This window comes from Vitis vinifera, chromosome 13, assembly GCF_030704535.1.
Source record: "Vitis vinifera cultivar Pinot Noir 40024 chromosome 13, ASM3070453v1".
NCBI classification, from domain to species: domain Eukaryota; kingdom Viridiplantae; phylum Streptophyta; class Magnoliopsida; order Vitales; family Vitaceae; genus Vitis; species Vitis vinifera.
In genome coordinates, this window is record NC_081817.1 from 19,625,800 (window position 1) to 19,643,863 (window position 18,064).

The following is an 18,064-nucleotide window of genomic DNA, read 5'->3' on the forward strand; positions in this document are numbered from 1 at the left end:
ACTCCAACAAATACCAATCCCAATTCAATCCTAATTAATATTAAACCTATTTAAAGTTTACTTAGGTCTTCACTTTCTTCCTTGAATAAACTTTAAAAGGCTTTCCCCCATCACATGTACTTGCTAAAGAACCTCTTCCTTCTACAAGAGAAGTTTTCTCATAAGTCTGAAAGGAATAAAGTAAAAAAACCATGATGATGGGTAAGACAATTAAACCTGTTGTGGTTTCTGAAAATTCTGCTCTTAGTGTTTCTACTATGAAAGGCCTGTCAACTGAAGTTGGAACAACAATCGTAAGCCAAAGGAAGAAGTTTGATGAGAAAGGAAGATTGTGTGATTTCAGCAACAACCTGAGGCATGCTAGGGAAACCTGTTGGAAGCTGCATGGTAAAGCATTAAATTGGAAAGCAATAAAACCTGCAAAAAGAACTTGAGGAATGCAAACACTAACAGACTCTCAAAGTAGTATTGAACCATCACCGTTTAGCGAAGAGCAACTTGAACACTTGTACAAGTTGATGAATCAGTCCTCTCAAAATCCCTTATGCACTTTATCCTATAAAGGTTTTCTTCCTAGAGCTCTAAGTATTGTTTCTTTTTATACACCTTGGATAATTGATTCAGGTACTTCAAATCATATGACTAGTCAATTTTAACTTTTCTCATCCTATACTACATGTTCTAGAAATTTAAAGATTTGAAATGCAAATGGTACCTTGTCTCCAGTTACAGCGGAAGGTTCTATATTTCTAAGAATCTTACTCTAAAATTAGTTCTTCGTGTTCCTAATTTTGCATGCAAACTTTTGTATGCTAATAAACTAACTATGGATTCCAATGGCATTGCAAAATTCTCACACTCTTGACATAAATTTCGGGACATGCATTTGAAGACGATGATTGGCAATCCTAGAGAGGTCGATGGACTATAATACTTTGATGAGGATTCCCTTGAGAGTAGACAAGCTCAAACTACAAGTACTAGAGAAGTTTCTTTTTCTACAATTTATCAAATGATGTTATGGCACCATAGGCTAGGTCATCCAAGTTTTCAATATTTGAAACAATTGTTCCTTTCTTTGTTCAAGAAGAAAAATCCTTCATTTTCCCAATGTGAAAGTTGTCAATTGTCTAAACATCATCGTTCTTCTTTTCAATTGCAACCTTACAAGGAATCCAAGTGTTCTACTCTTGTTCATATTGATATATGGGGACCTTCAAGAGTGACAAATTTAACAAATACTAGATGGTTTATAACATTCATAGATGATCATACTAGGATATATTAGGTGTATCTAATGAGAAAAAAATCTGAGGCCAAGAGAATTTTCAAAGAATTTCATAATATGGTTAAAACTCAATTCCCAAATATAGGTTTTTAGAATCAACAATGGGAAGGAATACTTCAATATCATCCTTAGCCCTTACTTGATAGAGCAAGGCCATTGTTCAACAATCCTCATGTATGGATAAATCACATCACACCAAAATGGAATTGCTGATCATAAGGATAGACACTTATTCAAAGTATTATGCTTATCATGGGAGTTCCTTAGTGCTGCAATCCTTACAGCTTCTTACCTAATAAATAGAATGCCTACTAGGATTTTGAAATTTCAAACCTCATTGCAATTCTTAAAATATTTTCCCCAAACCAGAATGATTAACTCTCTCCCATTAAACGTCTTTGAATGTATAGCATTTGTTCATGTCCAAAAACTACACCATTCCAAACTTGACCTTAGGTCTATCAATTTTTTCTTTTTTTCTTTTTTTTTTTTAGGTAACCTTAGGTCTGTCAAATGTGTTTCTTAGATATTCCCCAACTCAAAAAGGGTATAAATGTTATGATTCCATTTCTAAGAGGCCCTCTATGAGTATGGACGTTACTTTCTTTGAAAACAAAAGCCAAACTTTTTTAAAAATCCTCTTTAAGGGGAAACAATTACTGGGGAAGATTCCTTTTGGAAAAATTTGGGTTCATTACCTGTGCCTATGCTAAGTTCAAATTCAAGGGGAGAAACACAACTTGAACCATCCATGCCTATACTAATTTAAAATTCAGGGCGAGAAACACTACTTGAACAACCTTGTATCAAACTTCGGGTCTGCCCAAGGGGGAAGAAAGATCAAGATATGGAAAATCAATCTTCTACAAGTCACCAAACATCGCATCTAAGTGTATGTACCTTGGAAGAAATAGGTATTCTAACTCCTAAATCTACTCCATCTGTTATTCCAGCTACTAAATTTCTTTCCTCTGATATTTCTAGTGTAGAAAGCACCTCCACTGATGATCTAAATACTCCAATTGCTATTAGGAAAGGTACTAGGGTTTGTACTAAACATCTTATTGCTAAACATGTCTCATATCATAGGCTATCTCCCACTACGAGGGCCTTTACTACTAATCCATCTTCTGTTGAAATTCTAAAGGACATACAAGAGGCTTTGGCTATTCTAGAGTGGAAGCACATTGTTTTGGAAGAAATAAGGGCACTTGAGAATAATAGGGCATGGCAACTTGTGGATGCACCAAGGGGGGAGAAACCCATGGGTTTTAAATGGGTATTTATCATGAAATACTATGTAGATGAATCCATTGAAAGGTACAAAGCAAGGCTGGTTGCAAAACGTTTCACATAGACCTATGGGATTGACTACCCAAGGCATTTGCATTGGTTGCAAAATTGAGTACAATAAGAGTTCTCTTGTCCCTTGCAGCCAACTTGAGTTGGTCTTCACAATAGTCAGATGTCAAGAATGTTTTTCTAAATGGTGAATTAGAGGAAGAAGTTTATATGACCTTGCCTCTAAGGTGTAAACCAGCCGAAACTCCAATTTCTTCTTGCAGATTAGGGTTATAATTAGTATTGTAAGCAAATTCATTCACTCTCCAAATGAAAAACACCTTAAGGCACTCTATCGGGTTCTTTTTTTGATAAATAAGCACAACTTGTATTAAAGGGCAACATTGCCAAAAGCATACAGGATGTATACAAACTCAGCCACCCCCCAAAAAGCAAAAGAGACAAGCAGCCTCAACGGCCCTTAAGTAGCCGCGAGCCACTCCAAAAAGAGTAAAAGCGAAGAGGACTCCTCTCCCATGTACACTCTAGCCCAACTCCACAAGTTACAAATAAAATAATTTTTGAGTTTCTGTATGTCTAAAGAACCCCCTCTAAAGGCTAATCTATTTCTTTCCTTCCAAACCGTCCAAAAAATACACACCGGTATGGAATTCCAGATTTTTTTCCTCTTTTTCCCCACAAAGGAGCCCCTCCAACTAAGTAACACCTCTATGACCGTCTCTGGGAACACCCAATGAACCCCAAACAAGGCAAGGATAATATCCCAAAGAACCCTAGCCACTATACAGTGTAAAAGAATGTGATTTACATTTTCCTCTTCACAACCACACAAAAAACAGTAATTAGGAAGCTGCCACCCTCTTCTTTGGAGCCTATCCAACGTAAGGATCTTCCCCCATGTAGCTTCCCAAGCAAAAAAAGCAGCTTTAGTAGGGACCTTGTCCACCCAAATGCATCTAACCAGGAAATCAAGGGAGTTAGGAGCAGCCAGCAGGTTATAAGCACATCTGACTCCAAAAATACCTTGACCTCCGCCTCTCCAAACCACCGAATCCTCTTCTTGGGAAATCTTGAAATCCCTCAGCATGTTAAACAAAGCTTCTATTAAATCCAGCTCCCAATCATTTGAATCCCTAGCAAATCTGAGGTTCCAACCTCCTTGACCAAGGCTAGAGTCCCAAACCTCACTGATAGTTGCATTTTTGTGCACCGCCAAAGCAAATAATTGAGGGAAAATTCTGGACAGCGCCTCATCACCACACCAATGATCAGTCCAAAAATTTACCCTAGTCCCCTTGCCCACCTTAAACCTAATGTTATCCCAACACCAATTTGCCTCCTTCAAAATCTCCTTCCAAACCCCAACCCCAAAGGCTCCGCGAGCTTCATTTGTCCGCCAACCAAGACCTTCTTGACCATATTTCACCCCAATCACTTTCTTCCAAAGAATATCCTCTTCAAAGGCAAACCTCCAAATCCACTTGCTCAATAAGGCTTTGTTAAGGAGATCAATCTTCCGAATGCCAAGCCCTCCATTCACTTTTTGAGTGCACACCACCTCCCAGTTGATGAGGTGAATTTTCCTTTCCATTCTCCCCCCTCCCCAAACAAAATCTCTTTGTAACTTTTCAAGCCTTTTCGCTACTGACTTTGGCATCCGAAAAAGGGACAATTGATAAATTGGAATGCTGGCCAAGGTGCTCTTGATGAGGGTGATTCTCCCGCCCTTAGAAATGTATTGTCTTTTCCAAAGGGCTAATCTTCTCCTCATTCTTTCTTCCACCCCATCCCACATAGATATGGCCTTGTGATGGGCTCCAAGAGGCAGCCCCAAATAAACTGAGGGAAGAGCTCCCACTTTGCACCCAAGCTCCACAGCCATTTCCTCAATTTCTTCAACCTCCCCAATAGGGATTAGCTCGCTTTTAGCTAGGTTTATTCTTAGACCAGACGCCGCCTCAAACCAAGCCAAAATCCAGCTTAAAGAGGTTAGATACTCTTTCTTAGCTTCACAAAAGATGATTGTGTCATCCGCAAATAGTAGATGAGAGACCTCCATCACCAGCCCTCCTCTCCCCCTAAGGCTGCACCCTGAGACGAACCCTCCCCCAACAGCCCTTTTTATGAGAGCACTTAACACTTCCATACCCATGACAAAGAGATAGGGAGATAGAGGATCACCCTGACGCAGCCCCTTGGAACTTGGGAAAAAACCTGCCGGTACCCCATTTACCAAAATAGAAAATTTGGCAGTTGAAATACACCACCAAATCCACTCTATCCATCGAGTCCCAAATCCCATCTTTTGTAAGACCTTCATAAAGAAATTCCAGTTGATGCTGTCATATGCTTTTTCGATGTCCAATTTACAGATCAGCCCCTTCTCCTTACGCTTGTACCAGAAGTCAACCACCTCATTAGCTATAAGAGAGGCATCCAAGATCTATCTCCCCCTCACAAAGGCGTTCTGGTCCATTGAAACCACCTTTCCAAGGACCTTCTTCAATCTATTTGCCAACACCTTGGCCACAAGCTTGTACAGTCCCCCTAACAAACTAATAGGTCGGAACTCCCCAAGATCCTCCGCTCCCCCTTTCTTAGGAATAAGAACCAAGAAAGTGGTGTTGAGACTTTTTGCAAAAGATTTTTGCACAAAGAACTCCTTGAACAGATCCATGATCTCCTCCTTCACAAATTCCCAACATGTTTGCCAAAAAGCCCCTGTAAACCCGTCTGGTCCAGGAGCTTTGTCACCATTCGTGTCCATCAAAGCAGAGTGGATCTCTTCCATAGTGAAAGGCACCTCCAAACCTTCGGCCTCACAAGAGTTTAGGCAAGGGAGGTGCAGCCCCTCAATATCCGCTCTCCAACTTGGCTCTTCAATGAGAAGTTGCTGGAAATTTTGCACAATCCCCTCCCTTACCTCCTGCTCCTCAGCCCTCCACACCCCATTGATTTTGACTCTGTCCAGGCAATTATTTCTACAATGGGCATTGGCCATCCGATGGAAGAAGCCTGTGTTTTTGTCCCCTTCCTTCAACCACAACTCCCTTGACACTCGTCTCCAGTGTGTTTCTTCCAGAAGAACCCACTTTTTGAAAGTTTCCTTAGCTTCCTTTTTCATTTCCGTTTCGCTTACTGACAGGCTCCTATCACTTTCCACCCTGTCCCAGAACTCAACCTGCTGGAGAGCCAAGTTCTTGTTAACTTCTAGTCTGCCAAACACCTCCCTATTCCACTCTTTGATTTTCTGTTTCATCACCTTCAGCTTAGAGGCCAATCTAAAATTGGCCTTCCCCCTCACCACAGTCCCCTGCCACCATTCCCGAAGGAGGTCCTTAAAGTCATCTACTTTCAGCCACATATTTTCAAACCTAAACGGAGATGGGCCTCGTCTTAACCCTCCACCCTTCAGCATAATAGGAAAGTGATCAGATGTGGGCCTCGGCAACCTACATTGAACAACCCCACAAAACTTATCCAGCCAGCACTGGGTCACAAGGAATCTATCCAATCTTGCCCATGCTTGGTTATTTCTGCCCCCACTCCATGAGAACACACCACCTTGCAGCGGAAGATCTAGAAGCTCTAAATCATCTACTACCTGGGCGAATCTTCTCATTGCACCACTTATCCTTCCCTGACTGCTCCTTTCTCTTTGAGACAGGACGACATTAAAATCGCCCCCTATACACCACGGGTCACTCCATATGCCTCTAATTGCCCCTAACTCTTCCCAAAAAGCCTCCCTATCCTCCCTAGAAAATGGCCCATAAACACCTGTGAAGATCCAGACAAACCCATCCTCCACATTCCTTAGCCTACAGGAAATAGAGAACTGACCCACTTCCATCTCAATCATTTCCAAGGTTCTTTTATCCCAACAAATCAGCACACCACCCGCAGAGCCATGAGCATCCAAAGCACCCCATTCCAGAAACCTCCCAGTGCCTAGACTCCTAACCATTCCCTCAGCCATTAATTGAATTTTTGTCTCCTGGAGACAAAACAAGTCCACCCTTTGACTCCTAATCATGGCCTTAATCACCTTTCTTTTGGAGCTATCATTAGCTCCCCGCACGTTCCAACTTAACAGTCTTAACTTCATTGGATTACCAACATTTGATCCCCTCTTTCTTGCATACCATTCCTCAGCTTCTTCCCCCTTTCGTAATTAATGGAGCATTCTAATCTTTTCAGCTCCCGTTCAAACTTCGATTTGTCCAGAAGAAGTTTACTATGGACTTTTTCCCTCCTTTTTCTGATCTTAACCAAAAAGTCCAAGATATCCTTCTCCAATCCTTTTGTCGAAAACCCCAGAAATTTGCTAAACCTGGCCAATTCACTATCTTCCCAATCAACCTCTTCCCATCCTTTGTCTTCCTGTGTCTCTGTACGGATCAGACGTAGCTCCTCTCCACCTTCTCCATTACTGCCATTGCTAGCCTCCATCAACTCCCAATTGGCTACTGCCCCTTGCTCCATAAACCCTAAGCCATTGACAATGCAGCCCTGGGATTCTCTCTGGGCTACCTCCCAACCAACACCAGAGAAGTCGTAATACCCCAAAGGGGTCCGACCAGAAAAAAGACGAGGGGAAGAGAAAGCAGCGGGGACCAATAATCCACCAAGACTAGATGTGTTTCCATACCTCTGAGCTTCTTCCATTAGGGCACCATCAGTCTTTGGACTCTCCGCAAGGCTTGGATCCTCCATCTCCTCCTTGCTCTTCAACCAGAAAGAGGAAATGCCTGCATCTGGCCCTTTCAGCAGCCGTGGGCCAGTCCAGCCCAACAGGCAAGCCTCTCTAGACGGGCCTAAATCTTTATAGCCCAGCCCAGACACTACTGATTGCAAAATTGGCTTGGCCCGTTCCACATCCTCCCTCGGCAGCAGCCCAACAGCATGTGATCCATCACCCAACAGCCCAGACGACCCACCCCGCAACGGCCCAGCCTCGAAAGCATTTGGATCAGGCCCAGGAGGCCTAGAATTCAATTCAGTATTCCGAAAGACTTTAGAGGGGCCCCTCTCATTCAGCCCACCCAAACGGGGCTCCACCGGACGCCCTGACCCACCAGACTGGCCCCTTGTCCCATCTACCAGCAGCTGCAGCGTCTCGATCCTAGTGACACCCTCCATCTCCATCACGCGCTTCTTCGCGCGTGCACAAGCCTCACCCCCAACCTCGACCACTGCAGCATTCTTCAACCCTCTCAGCCCTGCCGACCCTACCTTCAAGACCGGCCTGACCTCCCACCAAAGGGTTAGCGCATAGCACAGATCTTCAATCCAAACTTCTACCACATTGGGTAGTTCTTCTTCGTTCGTCTTTTCCAGGATCCGCGCCCACTGTAGCTCTTCTAGCTTCTCTGTTTGGGAATTGATTGCTAGAAACCCCCCACACTCCTCACCAATCCTTCTCAGGGAGGCCCACGATTCTCACCCATGCCTCACGCCTTTTTTCCCCTTCTAGCATGCACCCCGTCGCTGGCCTCCATTTTTCCAGACGGAGATAAATCCCCCTTGCTGTAATGCTTCCGAGACCTAGAGCTCTCTTCGCTTCTTCCAATCTTTCAAACTCCAACAAAATCTTTCCCCTTTCCAGCTTTGCAATGCCCAGATTACCCTTCAGTTCCCAATCTTTTGCCAATAGGGTTCCCCAGGCCTTCAGGTCGTCCCCTCTCCCAGATCTAAGGTTCCAAGACCCAACCAAACAATGACCCAGTTTTTCCATATTTCTACTTATCTCCTTCTCTCTAACCGCCACCTTGATTGCTGCATGATCTTTCTTCATCGGCTGTTTAATCACCTCTGCAAAAGTTTTCGTCGTGATAGGCTTCAACAACATCTCCTCAGTCTTCTTGCCCTCATCCCCTTTCTTAACAATACTCAGACGCCTTAGCGACTCAATCATTGAGGTCCAGCCCCCCACTGCTCCTCTCCCTTTGGGGATAAAAATACTAGCATTTTTGTTCTCCATATCACTCTATCGGGTTCTTAAGTATTTAAAAGCGAGTCCAAGAAAAGGCTTAATGTTTAGAAGCAACAATAGCCTTCAAATTGAAGCATGTCAATTGGGTTGGGAGCATAATGGATAGGAAATCTACTTCAATTTACCATTCTTTTATAGGAGGAAACCTAGTGACTTGGAGGAGTAAAAAGCAATCTTTTTTTTTATCAGAGAGTAAAAAGCAATCTATTGTTGCAAGAAGTGTTGAAGTTGACTTCAAAGCAGTTGCTCATGGTATTTGTGAGCTTCTTTGGTTGGAGAAACTGTTTGAAGACCTAAGAATTCCTCGTAAGAAGCCAATGAAGCTCTACTATGATAACAAGACAACTATTAACGATGCACATAATCTAGTTCAACATGATAAAACTAAGCATGTTAAAGTGGATCATCACTTTACCAAGGACAAGCTGGATGCTGGACTGATCTGCATACCTTATGTACCTTCTGAAGAATAGTTGGCAGATGTTCTAATCAATGGACTTCATAAAGGGATGTTTAATTGCTTAATTAACAAACTAGGAATGATTGATATCTGTGAACTAGCTTGAGAGGGAGCATTGAAGATTCTAGAAGTTTAGGAATTAATTTTATTCTACTTTAGCGTAGAAAAAATTAGGATTTTTCAGTTTTATTTATTAGTATTTTAAAAAATTTGTTCCTAGTTTATAAGAAGTTAGTTGTAGAGTTTTCTAGAATTCAGAACATAGTAGTATATAAATAAGCATCTGTATTCCTATTTTTTCTTAATGAAAATAATAAGATTTTCATTCTTCTCTTAAACTGTGTTCATAAATAGTTGAAGTCAATTGCATTCATTTTAATATACTTGTCTAATACAATCTTTTAGACAAGTAACTGGCACAAGAGATAGACAAGCAGATGCAACAAGAAAAGAGCATACAAATAACTTAAGACTGTAAATTTATGAGAACACAAATGTGCCCATCAATTATAACATACAGAAACAGTGACTTTCTGCAAAATCCAATACTAAAGGAGAAAAGAAAAAGTTATATCAAGTTAATAAAGAAAACCAGGATAGCTTTATTCATAGAAATGGAATTAAGCAAGAACCAGAGAAATGCAATCAAGTCATGATCATAAAATTTCTACATATTAGAACAACTCAATCACTTATATACCTAATCAACTTTGAATTTCCCTAAAAGAATATAAACCTTATGAAACCAACTGCACTTTTATATAAGGTTGGGTGAGAATAAAGCACAAGAGATATACATATAGACTGTCACATGACTGGAAACTTAAAATGACAAACCCCAGCCTACCCCTTTACAACCTGAGTGAAGCCCCATGGACTATGAGAAATATTCAACTTTCTATGGAATGAGTGAGAGAGTCTAACCATTGTCACAGCCAATTCTCCTATTTGTAGAAATGCAGAATCAATTAAAACCTCAGTTTCAAAGAAACATCTTGTCACATTATTTGTACAGGGATCATTGTGCTGTAGCAGTACAAGTTATGCTACTATATTGTGTGGATGGAGTAGAATTACAAAAGTTAGTTTCTTCCTTCAGATTGAATTGTGTGGATCCCAGTTGACAGCAATTGTTTTTGAACATGTAGAAATTAGTCATCAAATCCCAGGACCCCAATTCAGTAAAGAATGATTTAGATTTAGAAATGCATACATTTAGGAGAACTTAAATGTAGCTTCATTCAAGACAATAAGTCAGAGAAAGTGGACAGAGATGGGGGTCATCCGCAACATGAACAATTTTGTTTCAGTCAAAGATATTGCAAGGGCAGTGTGAAGAAAAAAGAATGTGCCTAGAGGGTGAGAGCAAAAGATTTAAGCTCTGTCTGGATTGGCTTTTTGAAAGCCACAAGCTCTTGTTTAAATTAAATGATAGATTTTGTTTATGTTTGGATGATTTTGATTAAGGTAACCCCCGAGTCTAAAAGGAACTTAATGCAGAAGTATGAATAAAGTTGCTTCTTGTAGGACCTTTTCTTAGTTCATCTAAGAAGCCATTTCATGTTCAATGAATTTTCATGATACCAAAATTGCCTCTTTGAAATCATAGACTCTATACTTCACCTTATGGATAAAACCAAAAACAAAAGAATATCTAAAATAAAGTCTTGGTGGCCCAAGACTTGACAGCTTATAGAGAAAATGCACACGACCATTCTGATTTAAGTTGACTACTTAATGATAAAAGGGCCACTTCCATGTCCAATATATCAAATAAGGAAGAAAATAACCATTTTACTTCACCTCTGGTGTATCGGTCCAGTGCGAAATGCCTTTCAAGAGAAGTGGCATATGTGCAGGATACAACCAATCAAATAGAAGCCCGTAAGTTCTGCGGCTGAAAGACATTCAGACAGAAAATATAAGACCGGTTGACCTTAGTTGACAATGAAGAACCCAAAAATAGCATACGTGCAAACCTATTTGTTGCCATTGCAATTCCTCGAAGATCCCTCATCAACCCAATTAATGCATATTTTACAGCATCAGTACGAAACATTGCATCAGGAGTTGATTCTAGACTGATGAAAACCTAAAACACCAATGAACACACCTTCTATGGTAAAATAAATAACCAATAGGGAAAAATAGTACCAATCTGTTGTATAATTGTTGAACACCAAAAACATTAAAATTGAAATAAGGGCATGAGTTGCAAATGCACACTAAAAGAAGAGCCAATAGGTTAGGGATTATAGCAGACTAAAAGAAGAGCTAATAAGTTTAGGATTATACAGCAGTAGACACCTTGACAAATAACTGAAAAAAAAAAATTGTGATAAAGAAAATCATGAATATTCCATGGCAAACATAATGATATGAAATATGGGCCAAGAGCAGTAACAAGACATTTATAAGAATTAGACTGCCAAAGCATTGAAAAAGGGAGAAGATAAGGAAAATTGTTCCATTCACAAACATGTGGAAGTTTTGCAAGAAAACGAATTTTCTTTTTAAATATAAATTACCAGATAAGGAAATAAGGATTTTTGTATCAGGCTATTCATGCTCTTTTTGAATATGGAGTTGAAAGACTTTTTGTTTTCTAAAAATTCTAATGGCTTTTTTTTTTTTTTTTTTCTATTTTTTAATCAGAAACAAACATTTTCATTCACCAATCAATTGACAAATACAAGACGGATAAGAAATCCCTCAAAGATGTACAAAGGTTGGTAGAAAGTAACCAAGAACCATAACCACAAAAGAACTAGCCCAACCTCACATAAAAAAAATCTGCAAATATACAGGAGAAAAAATATTGGACACTCAAGGAGGAAGGAAATCTCCCCCAAAGGGAGCCATATGCTTTGCTCCTTGTTTGGCTAATTGATTAATGATATATATATATATATATATATATCAACAGCACGATAAGTGCATATGCCTAGTTAGAATTTGGAACTAAAAATCATAGCTAAAAATTGAAGAAGTTGATTTTTGTGATTTATGTGATGAATCTATTTATCAAAGTCATATTTTGTTAATTTGAACTTATCAAAACTCTATTATTCAATGTTTTCGTAATATATGATATAATTTAACTCTTTAGATTCTGTTATCTTTCATGAAATTGGTTATATAATACTTTATACTTCATACTTTCAGTAAGTATGTATAAATATACATATTTTTCTATTTATTTTTCACTATATAAAAAAACTTACAATACTCAATACAGAAAAATAGAAAAACAATGCACAATACATTTTACAAGTTAACAACTATACTTAAAAGTACCACAACAACTCTGACATGTTGAGAGAGAGAGAGAGAGAGAGAGAAAGCGAGAAAGAGAGGAAGAGAGAATGAGAGACAGAGAGAGAGGGGGAGAGATACTTGCAAAAGGGGATCCATTGAAGATTTAAATTTCACAGGACTGTCCTCCATGAAAATCAACCAGCCAATAGTGTAGTAGAAGGTTGTTCTGCTGCGAGAGCATCTGTATTCTTCTAAAAATGGAAAGTGCTCCTTCTGAAATTAGAATTTCAAGAAAAGAATCTCTAAATGAAGAGGAAATAAAGATTTCAAAGACAGATAAGTGAGGTTAGAACAAAGAAGAGGAAAAAAAAACTACTAAATATATCACAGCTGAATTACAGTATGATGGGCAACTACGAATTTAACAGTGTCCAACTTCAGAAGCAACTTTCCAGTCATATACCTGCGAAATATATGTGAACCAAAAAATAATTTTGAGGGAAATAAATAAAATGCATGAACAAAACAACTGACATCTCCAGTTCTTCTAGTCAGATATTGATGTGATAAACTAACCCAGATGCCAGTTCCAAGAACAGACTCAATGTGTGGTCAATAACCTCCTCACTCTGCAATGTATGCAAAACAAAAATAAAAAAAAATAAAGATAAATGAGCACTTGAGTAGCATGTTAAAGAGCAAGTAGCAGGTACACAACTCTCACCACAGTGTAGCACTTGAGATTTGTAGCGATTTTGCTAACAATCACATTCAATAATAACAGATGATCATGTAGTCCAAGAAGCTCAGACAATCGGGCATATAACTGCTGCAACATAAAGAAAGAGCTTCAAGGGAATATTTAAACTACACTTTCTGGAAAAGAAAAACAGAAACTTCATTACCTTGGAAGAATGCATGGCCTGATCCCCTACATAAGACTTTCGAAAATGCTGAAAGAATGTGAGAATGGCACGATCGAGTCTTTGCTTGCTTATTTCACGATATCTCTGTAAAAATGACAACAGAATAAAATCAATAGTTTCAATGTTTCCCAAGATATTTGTGAAAACAAATTAAAAAGTTAACAGGCCAATCCATTTAATCTTCATTAAACATAAGAGTTCATTTTAGCTTTTAAAGAATAAATTCACAGCCTAAATGCTTCTATAGTAAACAAGAAAATGAGTGCTTCGCTACAAATCACAGGAAATACAAAATTGTGTATTTAATGAATATCCACTAGAAAATGATGGCTAGTTAGCCAAGAACATATACAATCACCACTAATAAAGCAATAAAAAAACCATCAAAAAACAAAGCCAAAAACAAATAAATTCACAACTAGAGAGCCAAAAAAAAGGTCGTGCCTTCATTAAATTTTTTTAAAAAGGAAATTCAGAAAAGACAATCAAACAAACTACTACACAAATTTTTTTGATAGGCAAACACACAAAAAGCATATATTAAAAAAGGGCACCTTGAGGCTGACCCAAAAGCATACAGGGAGTATACAAGAGGCGCCAAAGGGCACAAAAAGAAGAGGAAATACAACACCAGCCCTCAACTAGCACCTAGCCAATCAAAAAAACTGAGTAAAGAGAGAGGACCATCATTTACAACCGACTTAGTCCACAACCAAAGGTTACAAACAAAAGAATTTTTCAACCTATGCATCGAAAGCTCCTCATTATCAAAAGCAATCCTATTTCTTTCCTTCCAAACCACCCAAAAAAAAAAAAAAACAAACTACTACACAATTGATAACCAAATAAGCATTATTGCAACTATATTATTGATTCCTAAAACCAGTGACAAGGACCCCATGCAATAAATAAAGTATTTTGCCACTTCCAAAATCAACTTAAGATGAAGTACAAAACCTCCATAACATACCAAAGTAAGCCACTATATGATGCTTCACCAAATTTGTAATAAAAATGCCAGGAATTTGTTATCTTTTCAACGGTATAATGTAGACTGGCAATTTGTTTAATCTCCTATTTAGACCATCATTCAAACGCAAAATCGATAATGCAATTTGACACCCAAATTTATGTGCTTATAGATGGTCACCAAGGCAGCAATGCTAGTTCTCATTTTCATCTTAGGTGCAGAAAAGGTGCAGAGAATTGTGGACCTTGTTAGGGGATTGGGTTGCTCCTTGTGGAAGCATAGATTGGCAAGACAGGAAGCCTATCAGCTGCAAAAAGAGGGGCTTCTTCTCTGACTTTGTGGGAAGCTTATACCCCCTTGAGCTTCAGAGACCTGAGGATTAGGAGTGAGCAGCCAAAGGCTCTCTTTTTGTATTCTTCTTGTCTATATAATTATTTACATTTTCTTTTCAGAAGGACTTCTCATCCTTCATTCTTTTGGTCATCTTAACTTCATTTACTACAATACAACTTCCTTTTCTTATCAAAACAGGGAAAAAAAATTCTCATTTTCATCGTGTATCCTGTGAATGATGTATGTAGTACAAGAAATGAACAGAAGGATGAATCAGTGTTTTAAAACCAGTGCTTCCATTTTCATTCATAATCCTAATCTAGCAGCAAGTAGGAAAACTGCAGCAGGTGTACCTGACTGTGTAGTCCACTGTCAGTAACATTTATTAACTGCAGAACACGAGCTGAAAGTTCAGCATCAATTACTTCTTGTGATTCCACACTGCAACAGTGAAATGAAGCAAAATATAGTAATAAATTTTATAAATAAACATGCCATGATATTCAATAAGGATAAAAAAACAAATAACAAGTTTTTACCTACAACCAGTACTTTGTTTTATCTTAAGAATAGCAGCAATAATATGAACAATCCAAGCAAGTTTGGCTTCAATTACAGAGAGTTCACTGTTATCACTGTTCTGCAATCGTGCTCTTTCCTATTTAAGTCAATTAAAAACAAGAATAGATTGAATCATCACACAAATAAGTTTACAAAGATTTTAACCAAATTAAGACATTGTTCCTCCAATGAATGGATTTACCGTGTATGTTTGCAGGACAGGCTCCATAACGCTTATTATGTACAAACTACTGCTTTCATACTGCAACTTAGGAAGAAAGACGAAAGTTAAGGTCAATAGAAAATACAATGAATGCACTCATAAGAACAAGAACTTGATTTATAATACATGTAAACCTTTCTTTCTTGGGATTTTTTTAATAGGTAAAATTTTGTTGCCATTGAGATTTGAACGCTGAACCTCCCACAAACCCTCCCAATCCTTTACCACTTAAGCTAGGCCTCAAAGACCCTTTCTTTCTTGGGAATATAAAAACAAAACAATATTGAGGCTGTAAAAGTAACATGAGCAAGCAATATATGAATGTTAAACCTGGAATCTGCAAAGGTAAGGAAAGCATTCTAGCTGATCCTGAAGAAGTTCAACGCTATCTAGTGGATTCTCAGAAAGATCATCCGGAAATCCAGCCTATAAAAGCATCAGAAAATAATAATTTTCAATTTTAAAGTGAAATCAGAATATGCCAGCGCCAAAAAAAAAATTGGTTGTCAATATACCTGCACAGAGTCAAATCTAGATGTGATAAAACCTTCAGTAATCTTAGGCACAAATTCATCCAGCAAGCTTGGAGCATCACCCTTCAAATATGGTACAGATGTCACCAATCTGGACCACAACCCTAAAAGGTAGTATACACTGCTACTGGCCCACTGAGTAAGAAGGCAAACTTAATGAGTATGTCAAGTCAAAACGAGTGCTAGGATGCGAATAATCAGTTCAATGCCGCTTAAGCAATATCTTTTTTAAATGAAAGTATAAATTTACATGTGGAGAAACTCAAGGGATATAAACACTATTCAACCTGCCAGGATTGTAAGGACTTTAACGTGAACTCTGCTACTAAATGTATCCAATCACTATAGCCATCCACATTCACAAGCTCTGACAACTGCAATGTAATTTAACAAATTTAATAACCATGAGCAGTCATGCACAACTATATGCAGCAGAGTAATAGAAAACATTAAATCAAATTGAATAACTTTGCATCTAAACATTATTTTGCAAAACACACTCTTAAATGGAAATTTCTCACATTTCAACCTTATTGGTTTCATAAAGAAAAATATTATTTTCCTCCAGAGTCCATAAGCCCATTATAATGAAAGACATAACTTATTACCATGGCTCCCATAGCATGTCTCCTATTTTAGAACTTGAACTGAATGTCATCCAGATTAATATTTGATAGAGTTCTATCTTTATTCTCCAACCAAAATAATTTGAAGCAGAAACAACTAATTAGTTCTGTTTCCACTCATGAAGGATACAGAAAAAGCAATCTAAAGACCATGCTCGGGTCCTGACCAAAGACATTAACAACTCCTGCCCAGAACAGACCCCCAAAACCAACCTGACCTAAAACCTAAAACCCTCCACCACCCCCATGCTTGGGGACCAAATATGATGGAGCTCTTAATTGATACAATGAGACTAACCATCAATTACGCTCGGACTTCAACTAAGACCTTCCTACCTAGTAACTTGTCACTGAATTCAAAATATTTGGTTCATTGATCAGTGCATGGTAAAAATCATGTTGGGAGTTGTATTTTCTTTGGTTCTTTAGAATGTAATTTCTATCTTTATTAGAAACAAATATTTCATTTCAATTAACAAAAATAAAGATAGAAAAAAAAAAACAGATGATATATCCTTTGGAACATATCCATTGGAACCATACAATATCTAATCAAGGGAAGGAAAAGAGTCTCCAACAAACACGAAGGAAGAGCACTGCAAACTCTACAGACGAATCTTGTCCACACATCAACAAATCCAGTTTCCAGAGGCCTCCCTTTTGTAGGTGGAATAAAAAAACCAACCAAAAGCAAAAATGGAGTCATCCTCCACCAAGAAGCTGAAACCATAGTTTTGGCCTGAGTCTGCCCTTCCAATAGCCCAAGCACTTCTGCTTTTTAGCCAGACACATCCTAGCAGCACAGGAAAAGCTCTATCCACACTTCCCCATGTTCATAGGGAACACCATCAATATCAATCTGCACTGTACTCCCTAGAGAACAACTATCAAATGTTAAGTCTCAAGTGCCCTAGAGGAGAAGTAATCCACTCAGCACCTTTGCAGGCCTCATACAACCATATCAAGCAGCTCTATAGTCTAGCAAAGTCAAACCAAGTGCAGGATAAGAATTCAGGAGAGACTAACATCCATGAGGAAGCCAAAAAATACGCTACCATCCTAAACTAGACCTAAAGACTTCCATCCATCTTTGAAAACTATGGTGTTTCTTTCTAGATAAACTAGCCTTTCTACTGCTCCCAACTATCCCAAAACACTGTCAGCATGGCACTCAACTTTAAATTACATGTGTATCCTCACACATAACCATTTTTTGTGAAGATACTCAACCAGACATATAGACCAAGGGATGTCATTTCCCATCAAATTCCAACAGTATAATATGATATAAGAGTGTGTGTAGTATGTGTATATGTTGTGTTGTTGTGTGTGTCCATGTGTGTCTCTATATACATGCAAAAGTCTCCAGATTTCATTTTTTTTAGGCAAATAAAAACTATACTCATTATATGAAACAACTCTTAACACAAGGGCATGCTGAAGTAGAAATGGTGTATGCAAGGGGACCAAAAGGCCACAACTAGTTGTGGTAATACACAAAACAATGTCCACCCACTACCTAGAGCTCAACCAATCAATAAAGCCCAGCCGGTACAAAGAGCAATCTCCTAAAGATGTGACCATATGAC

At 38.6% G+C, this 18,064-nt stretch overlaps 1 protein-coding gene across 10 annotated transcripts in view; it reads right to left on the minus strand.

Moving 5' to 3' along the window:
• The window catches only part of LOC100254054 (uncharacterized), a 57,107-nt gene that overhangs the window by 12,112 nt on the left and 26,931 nt on the right, over positions 1–18,064 (minus strand). For 5 of the 10 annotated variants that reach the window (XM_010647242.3, XM_019217694.2, XM_010647240.3 and 2 more), the window contains exons 11-23: positions 16,137–16,223; positions 15,832–15,984; positions 15,647–15,742; positions 15,296–15,361; positions 15,072–15,190; positions 14,886–14,973; positions 13,209–13,313; positions 13,028–13,132; positions 12,880–12,932; positions 12,703–12,766; positions 12,442–12,576; positions 11,025–11,137; positions 10,849–10,942 (exon numbers count right to left, since the gene is read on the minus strand). In XM_010647242.3, the coding sequence (XP_010645544.1) occupies positions 10,849–10,942; positions 11,025–11,137; positions 12,442–12,576; positions 12,703–12,766; positions 12,880–12,932; positions 13,028–13,132; positions 13,209–13,313; positions 14,886–14,973; positions 15,072–15,190; positions 15,296–15,361; positions 15,647–15,742; positions 15,832–15,984; positions 16,137–16,223 (1,278 nt within the window). The remainder of the gene's footprint in view (positions 1–10,848; positions 10,943–11,024; positions 11,138–12,441; positions 12,577–12,702; positions 12,767–12,879; positions 12,933–13,027; positions 13,133–13,208; positions 13,314–14,885; positions 14,974–15,071; positions 15,191–15,295; positions 15,362–15,646; positions 15,743–15,831; positions 15,985–16,136; positions 16,224–18,064) is intronic. The other 5 variants (XM_019217697.2, XM_059742081.1, XM_059742080.1 and 2 more) reach the window with 3 other exon arrangements.